Raw genomic sequence first — 13,199 nt, forward strand, 5'->3', positions numbered from 1 at the left:
GCCCCGAGCCGGTCACCGAAGGCTGTGCCTTGCCCCTGTGGTGACTACCCAGGAGAGACCACATCCCAGATTTCTGCCCACCTTTATGGAAACAAGCAGCCTGTCCCCTTGAGCCTCCATACCTCCGCTGCAGCTTTCTGAATGATGAGAAAGTGGGAAAGTACTTTGGGCACGATTACGGATACCCCAAATTTATCGCTGTCATCACCACAGGGCATAGCTCTCCACTCCAGGACATGAGATTGTTCCCCACTAACTCCTTTCCACTTTGCGGTTTTTGAAGCTCTACCTGTTGCCATAAAATGTCCAGGCCCCAGAAGGCCCATAATTCTCAAAACCTACTCAAAGACCAGAAGTTTCTAATTCAGAGCAAACTCTCCTCTCTCTCTCTCTCTTTTTATTTTTTACAACTAGGCATGTTCCCCAGGAACCGAGGGGCTGCTCTGTCCTCCCACCCGCTGTGCTGCCTGGCTCAGAGCTCTTCCTCTTCATTCTCCAAGGCCATGGACCACCAGAGATCACACACAGGGCACCTCCAGACACGTGAGCCAAAGCCTCTCCCCAGCCCTGGCTGTGTGAAAAAAGCAGTGTTCTTGCTTCCAGCTTTATAGTAGCATGAAGCTTAGGAGTATCAAGCAAAAAGGAGGAGGAGAAAGGAGAGATGAAGAAGAAGGAGAAGGGAGTCAAAGAGGGAGGGTAGGGAAAAATTGAGGGAGGGAGGAAGGGAACTGTTAACCACCTCTGGCCAGGCACACTACCGCACAGTAGGGCCCAGACCTGTGGCAGAAATGCCACCTGTGCTTTTCACCCTCTGCCATACCTTCTCCCAAAAGCCCACCACCCTTGCAGTGGGTCTCCACATTATTTGGGCAATGCAGAATGCAGCCAATAAGCTTCTGAAGCTCTTAAATTATTATTATTTTAAAAATACAGCCCTGGCTGGTGTGGCTCAGTGGACTGAGTGCTACTCTGCAAACCGAAAAGTTGCTGGTTCGATTCCCAGTCAGGACACATGTCCGGGTTGCAGGTTGGGTCCCCAGTTGGGGGCACATGAGGGGCAACCACACATTGATGTTTCTCTCTCTCTCTCTTTCTCCTTCCCTTCCCCTCTTTCTAAAAATAAATAAATAAATAAAATCTTCTTAAAGTAAAGATTTTATAGTAAGTAGCTTTTCCCAAGTGAAATACAGCTACAGAGGAAAGGCCCTGGGATTCTAGACGGGAAGACGGAGTTCACACATCACACAAACATCATCAGGCTCCGGAGTGTGGCTCGGTGTCTGGGGGCAGGAAAGCGCCCTCGCCAGCTCCAACAGGCAGACCCAGGTCCTTTCTGGTGCCCAGACCCCAGAGCTGCTTCTCAGGCATGTCTGTCCCAGCAAAGCAGTTCACTGGGACACAGGTTCCACGGGCTCCATGGCCTAACTCCTCCTCCTCCTTCTGCCTTCTCAGAGCACCTCCACACACGTGGCTGTCATCTAGCCTCTGCCCATGAGGCGTCAGGGCGGCCAGACTGGCCAGCTCTGGCTCTGCTTCGTCCTGACGAGCCACACCCACTCTGCCTTCTTCCCAGTGCTAATTGCCTGTGAGCTGGTTTGGTTTTGAGAACCCAGAGCCTCAGGTTTCCATGGGAGCCTATTGTCTCTGCTGCCCTAAGCCTGGACCCTGTCATCCTCTGGATGGTTGGCAATTATACCTCTGCTCAAGGAAGGGGTAGGGACAGTACAACAAGGCTAAATATAGATGCAGTTTCTAGAAAGTCAGGGGTGAGAGAGGACATTGACCAGATCTGGTGCCAGAGGCCAGTTCATCAAAACAGGAGAGACAAGCAGTTCACAAAAACATAAAGTGCCCGGGGCCAAAAGAGTCTCAGGCCTGGGACAGCAGGGTCCTTCGCCAGTAGGTGACCCTGCCAGCAGAGACACACCCTGGAAAAACCAAGCCTAGGGCCAAGCACCGGCTCTGGGCTTTGTCTCCACTGATGCCTGAGTGTCGCAGAAACCTCAGAGTGTGGTCTGGATGCAGGACCCTGAGGGACAGAGCTCCTCATATGAAAGACCCGTGTAGTCTGCTCGGCGGAACCTACATGGGCCATTTGTGTGTGGCAGGAGCAACCGGTTCTCAGCAGGTGAGTTAAAAGAGCAACGGTAAAGGAAGGTATGAGTTAACAATGTGGTACAGAGCACAGGCCTCCTTCCTTTGCAGAGAAATTTGGCAATATCTACCAATGCGTAAAATGCACAGGGTCATTAATACAGTAAATCTGTTTTCAGGAACCGTCCCCCATGGGCCCACAGATGCAGGCACCAGGGTGGGTGCCGCAGTGCCTCTGGAGGAGGAGGGGCTGGAGTCTAGACACCCACCCGCAGCGGCCTGGTTCACTGCGCAGAGCACAGCCAGACAGAGGAGGCCCTGCGAACAGGACATAGGGAGAGCGCTGCAATGGGAAGGATCCTTTCCTAGATCAGAGCAAGACCAGTATGACACACGTCCCTCCCCCGACCACCCCCTCAGCCTTTATGTGAAGAGTGTGAAAGCAGACACAATGCGCTGGTAAGACTGACAGCTCCTGGGGGAGTCGATAGGGGGTAAGAAGGGCCTTACTTTTCACTTATACATCCTCGTGAACGGCTTGCATCTTTTAAAAAAAACCATACACATGAGTTATTTACACACACAAAAATCTATCACCCACTATAAGTAGGTAACAATTTAAAAGGAAATACAGGCTTTAGTAGATGGATCTGTTCGGGTTTAAATCCTCATACACAACCTTGGGAAAGTTACTTAATCTCCCCATGCCTCAGTTTCCACATCTGTAAAAGGAAAGCAACCCTTCAGAGTGGGTTGTGGTACGGATTCCGTTGTAAAGGAAGTGGGACTGGGCACAAAGTTAACGGTCAATAAAGGGAAGGGAGAGAGGCCAGCAGGGAGAGGCAGCAGGGGCTGTGAGGCCGGTGGCTGGAGAAGGCAGGACTAACCATTCAGGTGAAGTCTGAGAGCCCAGAGCTGACCTGCGTCTCACACCTGCCCTCTGGGGCCTCGTGCTGGGCTCCTTGGGGACCGGGAGCTCAAGGCATGTCGTCTCTCCTGATGTCTGGACCCGTAGACCTTGTGCAGGTTACAGCGACCGCTGTCCAGTTTCTCTGAGCATAAGCTGGTTCCCACCCAGCCTCTGACTGCAGTAAAGGTCACTCGGAGCCCCCGGCCCAGCCCTCCCTTCCGCACGCCCGATCTTTAACTTTTGCTCAGGAACTTTCTCCCAGGGATCCCTGCTGACACACCACAGTCACGGATACTCCAGGGTCCGCAATGGAGGTGAGGAAAGGGCTATCTAGTCTTAGAAACTAAGACATGAAAAGGGGACAGTAATAATAACTGCAGTTTATGGAGAGCTTTTTATGCCAGCCCTTCGCACAGTGTCTCTCAGGCTTTCAACTCCGTCCCAGAATAGGTGTCGCTCCTGTTTTCCAGGTGATAAGAACAAGCACCGTGACACACCTTGCCTCATGTCACACAGCTAATGCATGTGACAGCTGGGATTAGAGTCCAGATGTGTCTGATTCCAAAGCCTCTGGGACCCTTAATAATACAGTCCTTATCACAAAGCTACCAGATCTCAGTTCCAGAGAGAGCAGTGCTAAAAAATACACCCCCCATCCATCCATGAGTGTGAAGAAGAGGTTGTTACAGGGACTCATCCAGACTAACAAGCCACCAGGATATAGCCATACCTTGGACGCGTAGCTTGGAAGTGTGGGATAACGTGTGTCATCCTCTCCACTGGCCCTGCACTGCCTTAGCACAGAGGGGGTGCATGCCCGTGGTGAGAGTGCTGAGTTCCCAAGGAAATGGAACACTGGCCGAAAAGAAAGGTGAGGTCTTCATCGTATCCGCCCAACTGTCTTTCTGGACAATGATCTTCCCTCCCCAAATATTCTGGCCCTCTCGCGCAAGCTTCCGACATGACTCTTAGCCCATCCCTAGAGAACCTTCCTCCTTCCCTTCCATGCACGCCTTTGAGCGGCTGTTGGGGGAGGCCAGTGCCTCGCTGACCCGGACAAATTTCTCTCCAGCAACACTGACTTCTTGGTGACTCATTCACTTGTGTCCATAGACTGGTCTGTGCAGCCGATCCTCCCTGCCGCTCTCTTTATTTACTCTATTGCCTGCTGAGCACAGAGTTTTGACTCAGTGGACATCTGCCCCATTTCTCTGCTTCCTTTCATATCACGGTTTATACGACTATCAGCTGGGCAAGCCTTCTGGAAGCCAGAACACTCCTTGTGTTCCTGGGTCCTCACCAGCCTCCCAAGTTGACCCACAATTAACAAGGCCCCCGAGCACTGTGGAGCTGGTGGTCGAGAAGGCATTTCTCCACACCATCTCTGCCAGCTCGGCGCTTTGCAGCCCACAGCTCCACGGGGTGCAGCCTGAGGAGACGTTGATGGGGAGGACGAATATAAGATGGACCGACAGACAGTGGTCTGTTTCTCAATCTTGCCTCCCAGGACCACCTCTTACACTTCACCATCACCTTCATTCTCTTCATCAAGGGGATCCTCTGGTTTTCTTCTCCGTCTCTTATACCTTTCCCTTCATATTAGAGCTTGAACAAAGCCATTCGTGACCAGAGATTTACCCACGGCCCTAGATCATCCACTACACAATGTATTTTCTACTAGACCGACATACCTCCCCTCTCTGGCCCTCACTCATGCTCTGGTTGCTAACACACTAACACACAGCCGTCTACGAGCCTGCCCCTGCACTGGAGGTGCCATCTTTCTCTGAAGATGTCCACGGGTTCCAGAGGAGCAGCGTGAATTAGCTTGCAGGAGGACTGGCTCGCCATTGTCTCCAGTTCCTGGCCACACAGCAATAGACCTGTTCGGCCTTCACAATCACACTTTGCTTTGATGGTGAGTCTCAGACCTGCCAGATGACCGAGGTGTCCCCAAGTGCGAGAAAGCTGTGATGTGCCTCACAGGGAAAATACATCGCTAGAGAAGCTTTGTTCAGACACAAGTTCACATGATGTAAATCAATACTATACATTAAATAAGGTGTCTTTAAACAGCAAACACACAAAACAAGGTTATACATTGATCGATTGATGGAAATTGATGAGAAGCTCACAGAAAGCTCACCCTGTATTTCCCCTAGGAGCTTCCACTAATGGGTTTTGGACCTGCTGGAATGACTGCGACCAGCTCCTAGAGCAGTTTAGTTTGATTGTCTTAGAAGTCAAGGAAGCACAAGATGGCCAAACAGCATTACTGGTCCCCAGGGCTTGGGAAATAGCTGGTGACCCAACACAGAAGTGATGCTCTTTCCTTCGGCGCTGTCTTGAAAGCGTTGAGGGAGCTCCTTGAAAGAAAGGACTTGGTTGCACAACTCCTTGTGTCTCAAGGTTGCAGTGCTTGGCACCGAGATGGCACCCACCACCGACACTGGGGTCAGGATTCACAGACAGAAGTGCCAAGGGGCTTCTCGGGCCACTGTTTGAACTAGACTAAAATAAAAGAATGCCAAATAGAATTTGAATGAAGCAAAGGAAGAGATGTAGAGGGAGAGGGAAAGACAAAAAGATAAATTATGTAAATACAGTCCACTCTTGTCATGCGTGGGAGTTGGATTCTATAACGTCAACCCGGACACCGAACCAGTGAACACTGCACCACTGCTCGCAGGGGGACACGGGGCTAGGTTCCCGAGAGCCTCTAGTCACAATATTTTTATCAATCAACCAACACACAACCTTGTTTTGTATGGGCAGTTTGTTTAAATGCACCCTATTTGACATATGTATGCATATATATACAGATATATAGCTGATTTGTTGACATTGAACTCATGTTTGAACTAAGTTTGTCTTACACTTGTATTTTCCCTGTGAAGCACATCATGGCTTTCTTGCACTTAGGAACAGCACTTCACACCATGCCTGGGGGCCCTCTGAAACAATGAACTCACCAGCAAAAAGTACAAAAAACTTGTGACTGAGTAGACTGCACAAAGGACACCCTTATAACACAAGAGCTAAAACAGAAGGTTGGGAATGTTTGCGGGGGGGGGGGGCGACTCATTTTCAGCGCTTTGCACATGCCCACAAATGACCACAAAATTGCTGCACATATCGACTTAGGGATTGCAAGTGAATTTTAGCAGGTGGGCGAACTGGCAAATGCAGAAGCCACAAATAATGAGGATTGGCCCTGTGTGTGTGTGACTATCAAACAAAATTCAAACCAAACCACAACAGAGATGTAGGCCCTTCAGAAAGTGCAGCCAGGCTCAGTCACCAAGTCAGGGACAGCAAAGACACAGGTGGACCAGGGACAGGGCAACAAGACAAAAGCAGCATGCTGCCCAGAATGCTGGGACCTGCAGGCAGGGGTTTTGGCCATCAGCCAGCAGCAGACTCTAAGGGGTCTCGAAGAAAAGGGCTAAGGGTGGGTGTTGGTAGCATAATGTGTCCACGGGCAACACAGCCACACTGTTGGTCTGTGGTGACATGGCTGTGCAAAGTGCCATCCCTGTCCATTTTGCCATCTCCCGCACTTGGCTCTGGGCATGAAAGAACCTGTCTTCCCTCCACCCAGATGCCTAACACAGCCTTGTCCCGGGGATCAGGAGCCTGCATGTGTGTCTGAGGGCAGCAGGCACAGGCACACAGAGATTCAAGATTCTAGGGAGAAACTGACCTCCAACTTGTTAGAATCCAACCAGCAACCACCTAAGGGCCCCATCTTCCTGAGCTGAACCCAGCAGGAAGGAGCCTGGGAAGAGGGCATTCAGGGGTGGGGTCCACAGATTAATCGGACAGCCCCAGGAGCTGCTGAAGACCTTTGAGTTGCAGACTGGTCAGCTGTGAGCCATAGGTCTTCATATTACCAGCTCCTAGCCCAACGTCTGGACCATAAACGCTCATTAAAGTCTGAGGAGGAAAGGTGCAAAAGAAAACACAAAAGGAGGATGGGTGGCTGGAGAAACTTCTGTTTACTTTATAATGAACAGGGCAGGGTTCTACTAAGCACATCAGTGTTGACCCCTCATACTCAAGAATAGTATACTTGCCCTGGCTGGTGTGACTCAGTGGATTGAGCATGGGCCTGTGAAGCAAAGGGTCACTGGTTCAATTCCCATGCCTGGGTTGTAGGCCAGGTCCCCAGTAGGGTGCACATGAGAGGCAACCACACATGCATGTTTCTCTCCCTCTCTTTCTCCCTTCCTTCCCCTCTGTCTAAAAATAAATAAATAAAATATTTTAAAAATAAAAATAAAAAATAATGTACTTATATTGTACTTTATGCTCTCAAAGCACTTTTATATACAACCTTGTTAATCCCCAGGTTGACTATATAGTAGAGGGACTAGATATTAATGCGCCATGTGGTTGGTTGAGGAAACAAACATAGAGCAGTCAAGAGATGTGAGCAAGGACATACAACTGATTAGTAGCAGGGACCCCGTAGAGCCTACACATTTCTGAGCGGTTTCCTGGGAGGAAGCAGGCCCTGACACATGCTCCCAGACTCCTCCATTACCCCTCACAAGCAACGGCCCCATCCCCAAGCCCTCGAAGGAAAGGGTCCACGGGGCACCTGGAACACACAGCCTGGTCTCTGAAAGGTTCACCCTGTAGGAAGTGCAGGCTTCGGGCCAGAGGAACAAGAGACGTGGCAACAGACCCAGAGCCAGCGATGCTGCTGGTCTGGTTCCCCGAGCTGGTGAGCAGGCTGCCGGGAAGCCAAGCGGGCAGCCCGTGCCAGGCCAAACAGGCAATTAGCACCCACAGAAACCCTGCTGCCCAGCGATTGCTCAAGGCAATGAAACTCCAGGTCTGCTGATCCCCAGGACAGAGGGCAGGTGAGCCCGGGAGCCCCTGAGCCGGAGGGGAGTACCGTAGAGGTCTGAGGCCTCTGATTCACTCTGTCCTCAAAGCGAAGAGCACTTCAGTTCAGGGAGCCAGGCGACCTCCCTGTCCTTGTCCTGGCCTCGGTTTGCTCTTTCCACTCCTGATGGCTACCGCCCTGCCCTGCCCTTTGCTTACAGTCAAGACCGACGTATAGCTCTTTTCTGGATGCCTCCTTCCTGGTTTCTCTCCCACCAATACACGCCGGATGCCAATTCCTCACGGCTCCCAGTCCTGTCCTGTAACTCGTCACTCTCCCATCCTCCCTTCCAGGCTTTGAATGGGAACCTCCTTAATTCTGCCATTCCAGTACTTTCCCCACACTGTTTGCAATGGCAATGACGGGCTGACAGAGAAGGAGAAGGGACTGCTGGCAGAGAAACTGGCACCGACCAGGCAGGATGCTGGCACACTCCTGACACTGCCTGTGCCTGCTGGGGTTGGCTTTCCGACCTGGAACCAGCAAGCCATGGGGGAGGGCGGACAGGGGCATGGACCAACCATGGAGGTCCGACCAGGGGTGCAGTTGTCCTCCTCCTAAAAAACAGTTTGATTTGGATGGGAGGGCAAGTTCTAAGGTAAAGTTCTTGGGCTTCCCCAAGGACATAGCTGTCTCTTGGATTAGGAAGCTGCTCATGTCACCTGGGGAGGAACGTCACTTTGGAAGAATAGGCAGGTTGGTTAGTACAGGGGGTGTGGGTCAAGGTGCAGTGGAAAGGTAGGGACTTACCTTGTGACCTTGAGAAAGCACTGTCTGAGGGGTCAGAGGATACAGACGTAGTGAGGAGGGGGGTGGAAGAAGATTCCCCTGCAGGGACTGGCATGCTCCGTGGGCATGGTGAGCAAGGAGGCATGGGAAATGCAGAGGTCCCCTTTACAGGAAGCTTGCGTCCTCTCCTCCTTCTTGCCCTTGGGGAGGACTCACCTGAAGAAGCCTTTGCAGCCTTCGCAGGTCATAGCATTGAAGTGAAAGCCCGTGGCTCGGTCTCCGCACACCCCGCAGATTCGAGGCACATTCCGGTCAAAGTCACCAGGGTCGGGCAGGGAAGTGCTGGCCGCCATAGCCTCCATCCCTGCAAGAACAGCAGGCAGGCCACATGGCCAGTGCCAGAGTCAGTGCCAGGGCCAGTGGGCATCCTTTGCATCTCCTTCCCCCATCTCCAGGGAGCTTGATGAAGCTGGGCAGCTCCCCAGGGCCCAGGCCCGAGCAGGATTTCTCTGGTGCCCTCACGATGTGACTCTCCATACCCCAGCGTCCCCTGCTGAGCAGATGCGGGGCTCCCTCCCCCAGGTCTGGAGTGGATCCGTGGGGGCACCGGTGGCGCTGCTCATGGCGTGGCCTGGACTCAGACTGCCTGGCTTCCAGGGCTGCCTCTGCTGCGTACTAGTGGGGCACCTCTGGGCTACACTGTCCTCTTCTGAACAACGGAGTTTTACTTTAAGGGGTTCAGGGAAGGACGGATGCATGTGTGCCACTGGCGTCAGCAGCAGGTCAGAGAGTCTTTGCTGCCCAGGGCCCCCTCCAAGAGAAAAAAGCAGACCACCAAGAACCCAAGACCTCAGTGCAGAGAGAATCCCTCAGTCCCTCAATTCTTGAGGGTGAGGGAATGAAGGACATACATGCCCAAATCAGAGCCCTCGCCATTCCTGTGCCAGCTCCTCCCAGCCATCTGGCCCAGGACCTACGGGCCTTGTGCGCCTGCTGTGCTGTACCGAGGCAATCAAGTCTTTTCCCTCTTTCTTTCTCTCCAGAGTAACTGTAACACATTGTTTCCAATGTCCTTCTGCGCAATATGCTTCATATACAATTAACTGATCTTGTTTTCAGAGATGGCTTTTATAAATAAGCATTATCATCTAGAGATGGATTTCACACTTGAGGAAAGGGGAAAGAGGCAGAGGGAACAAAATACAATAGCTCTGAGAAATTCTGCCCAGAAAGCAGCCGACTTAAGGCTTCCATTAAACAAATTGGGCTTCGGCTTCACCTGCTGCCCCTGACCTTGAATGCCGTTGTGCTCAGGGCGGCTCCCGGGGTACCTCAGGCTTCCCTAAGGTGGTTGCAGAGCCCGCTGCCTCCCAGTTTCATTGGAGTCCTCGCCAGGGTCATTTCAGATTTAAGTGGCCCCTGGGCCTCCCAACAGCAGGGTCCCTCAGGCCAGAAGGAAAACAAGAGAGGAGGCCAGTGGTGGGGGGATAAGCTCCTCACTCCCTCTCGGCCAAGGTACCATGTCCTCCCACGGGGCAAAAGAGAAAGATTGGGGAGTCGGGGGTGGGAGGAGCTTGGGAGGCTCTGAGCTTCCTTTCGGAGACTAGGCACCTGATCCCTGAGCCAGGGTTTGGCACATCAAAGCCCCTAGGAGCCGCATTCCATTCCATCCCCATATCGCCCAATGAGAGAAGGGCCATTATCACTCTCTTTACAAATGAGGCCCAGAGAAGCCCAACCTCTAGCAACTGTGATTATAAAATGCACAAAACAAATACTTAATTTTTAAAAAATCCACAAAGAGCTTCAAGCCACAGGAAGGAAGTGGGACAAATAAGGATATGACATTGTCATTCCCAAAGAGGTAGAGGGGACCCTGAGCACAGATGGATGTCATAGGTCCCCTAACTTTCTGCTTAACTCTTCTTCTCCCGGGAACTTTAATGTAATAACAGTGACACTGCCACCCTCCCCTATCACAGCTAGATTGGCACTTGTTAAACCATATTGTTGTATATAGACACAGAGAGAGAGAGAGACTTTAGAAAAAGAACAGTGCAATGATTAACAGAAACCTCTGAGGGGGTGAGATGGGAACGGGCATGTAGAGGCATTATGTAGTAGCCGCATTCTATTTTTTGAGTGGTAGGTATATGGTATTTTATTATTAAAACACTATTTTATGTTTCATATGCCTGTGTGTATATATAAAACATTTCACAAAGTTAAAAACCATTAAAAATGAAAGACAAAGTGGCTGAGGGTCTATCAGCAGCACCCGTACAGCCCATCCCGAGTCTGGGCTGACTCCCTGGGCTTCCAGAGCGTCACATTCATCTGAGTGTGGGCGGGGATCCCAAAGGGCCCAGTAGCACTGTGGGGCAATAGGAGAAACTGTCTAGGATGCCTGTGGCTTAACCCCAGGTCAGCTGAGATGCCGCAACTCCCAGTTATTGTGACGTTGCCACAGAGTCTGCACTACCCGGGAGCCCAAACATCTGGTGGAAAAGAGAAACCCAATGTGGGGGTGGGGGAACATCAGTCGAATCTGTGTCAGAAATGTTCAGCATCGCATGGGCTCCTTAGGGCACAAGAGGGAGAGGTAGTGCCTTGTTATTAAGGAGGCTCCTGGCTGGGGCTGGGGGCCCAGGCCCTGGGTTAGGCAGGAGAGAGGGCTGGTTCAGGCGGCCAGAGGCTTACTGTGAAGAGGACCATTTTCAGGTGAGCTCCCCGGACCCTGAGCCGGCAGAGCACCTCTGAGCCCCTCTGAGCCCCCACTGCCACTCCCACAGAACTCTGGGTCTCAGCAGTGGGCTGTTTCTAATCCTGCTGACCCAGGACCACCCTGCATGTGCAAAGCCCAGGGTGGTGTCCTCTTCCTTCCCCTGTCCACCAGCTCCCCACGGCCCAGCCCTGCTGCTGCTGCTGGAAAATGGAAAACCAGGGAGGCTGTGGTGGATGAGGAAACACCCACCTGAAGGAGCAGGCGTGCAGGTAAGCTGAGCCCACGGGTGCCCTTCTGTGAGGTCTGGCAGACACTGCTGATCAAAAGGACTCTGAAGAGGAAAAAAAAGAAACATGTTATCTACAGGTGAGCCTAACCTCACAGCCAGTCCTCTAAGGAGCCCAACAAGCAGGCGACAGAGGATCTTTCCAGGGACGTTAGTTCCCAGATCAGGGACTGAAACTTGACAGATGACTTGTTGAGGGTGGGTGTAGTTGGCAGGGGTGTGGGGGTGTTGGGGTGTGGACTGGGCAGCAGCCAGGAAAGGCCCTCCCATGAGGCAGGGAGTAGTAAGGAGCAATGAGGGCAGTGCAACAGCCGCCCTGCCGGAGGCTCCCCTTTCACAGCGAGGGTGTCAGGAGGGAGGAGGGTTTCTTCCTGAGGGGTCACTCCTGCGGCCACAGCCCCCACCCCAGATTTGAGGGGTGCTCGGAGAAGCAGAGCCACTGGGTGGCCCGGCCTGCTGCTGAGGGCAGGAAGGAGACAGACACCACATGCAGGACACAGAGGAGCCCAGGGGGGCTGGGAACGGTGTCTCCTGGGATTTGGCCCAGGGCCTGGATGGCTTCAAAGACAGGTGTCTGGGAACCCCTGTGCATGGTGACCCAGCGTAGGCGGAACAGTGCTGTGAGGGTTAAATACAGCTACGCACTTTCAAACAGGATGTTTTCTGCCACTTTTAGCTCTTCCCCAGACACTCTCAACACCCCCAGTCTCTGCGAGGGCTGAAGGTGACTCTGCTGCCTGGAGTCTGGGTTTGAGTAGCATGATAGGTCACCACGGTGGGGCTGGCAGAATTTCACCCTCCCCACTTCCACCCACACCAGCCCTGCTTAACCACCCGCACACACACACACACACACACACACACACACGTCCTCCCCTCCCTGATGCCAACAGGAGCTGGCTGGGGAGATTCAGAGATCTGCAGGCACCCGACCCTGCAACCTAGCAGAGGCCTTTAAGTCAAACCCCAGATGGGGAAGTTCAAGAGCCCCAGCTTTGGGTTCTCTGCTTTCCGGTGGCCCGACCTGCCCCGGTCTAAGACCTTCGCCCAGCTCTGGGACTGCCAGCCCACTGGGCCCACTTACCACCCTCCTGGGCACTGCCGGCACCCATGGAACATCCAAGGAAAATGCCAGTGGATTGAGCTGAGGTAACCTGAGCTGGGCTGGCCCACTCCCAGGGACCTTGGGTGGGAGGAGGCATACCTGCCGGGGACAGGTATGTTGTCACTTACCCCCAAGCTAAACTCTCCTTTGCTCTGTCTACTTCTACCGCCCAGGGCCCCAGCTGACCACACCCTTCTGGATTCTACCCGTTGGCCTTACTGACCTCCCAGACTCCTTGCTGGCTCCCAAGGGCTGAGGTGAGAGCCAAGTGGGAACACGAAGGACCACTGCTTTCCTGTCCTCCACCTCTAAGATTTTCAGAAATCAGACATGAGATCCAGGTAGACCACCACCCTTAAGTTAAAAAGCGAAGTCCGTGGGGCCCCTACTGGGTGCCAGCCTGCTAAGCTCACACACGTGACCTCACATAAGCCTCCTAATTTCCTGGGAGACCTC

At 52.7% G+C, this 13,199-nt stretch overlaps 1 protein-coding gene across 1 annotated transcript in view; it reads right to left on the reverse strand.

Moving 5' to 3' along the window:
- Positions 1-13,199, reverse strand: part of VDR (vitamin D receptor) — a 69,395-nt gene that overhangs the window by 36,779 nt on the left and 19,417 nt on the right. Inside the window, exons 3-4 of the mRNA XM_037061126.1 lie at positions 11,602-11,683; positions 8,844-8,991 (exon numbers count right to left, since the gene is read on the reverse strand). Coding sequence (XP_036917021.1) covers positions 8,844-8,991; positions 11,602-11,683 — 230 coding nt within the window. The remainder of the gene's footprint in view (positions 1-8,843; positions 8,992-11,601; positions 11,684-13,199) is intronic.

Source organism: Sturnira hondurensis, unplaced genomic scaffold, assembly GCF_014824575.4.
Source record: "Sturnira hondurensis isolate 20B ecotype Veracruz unplaced genomic scaffold, ASM1482457v3 Scaffold0013190, whole genome shotgun sequence".
NCBI lineage: Eukaryota > Metazoa > Chordata > Mammalia > Chiroptera > Phyllostomidae > Sturnira > Sturnira hondurensis.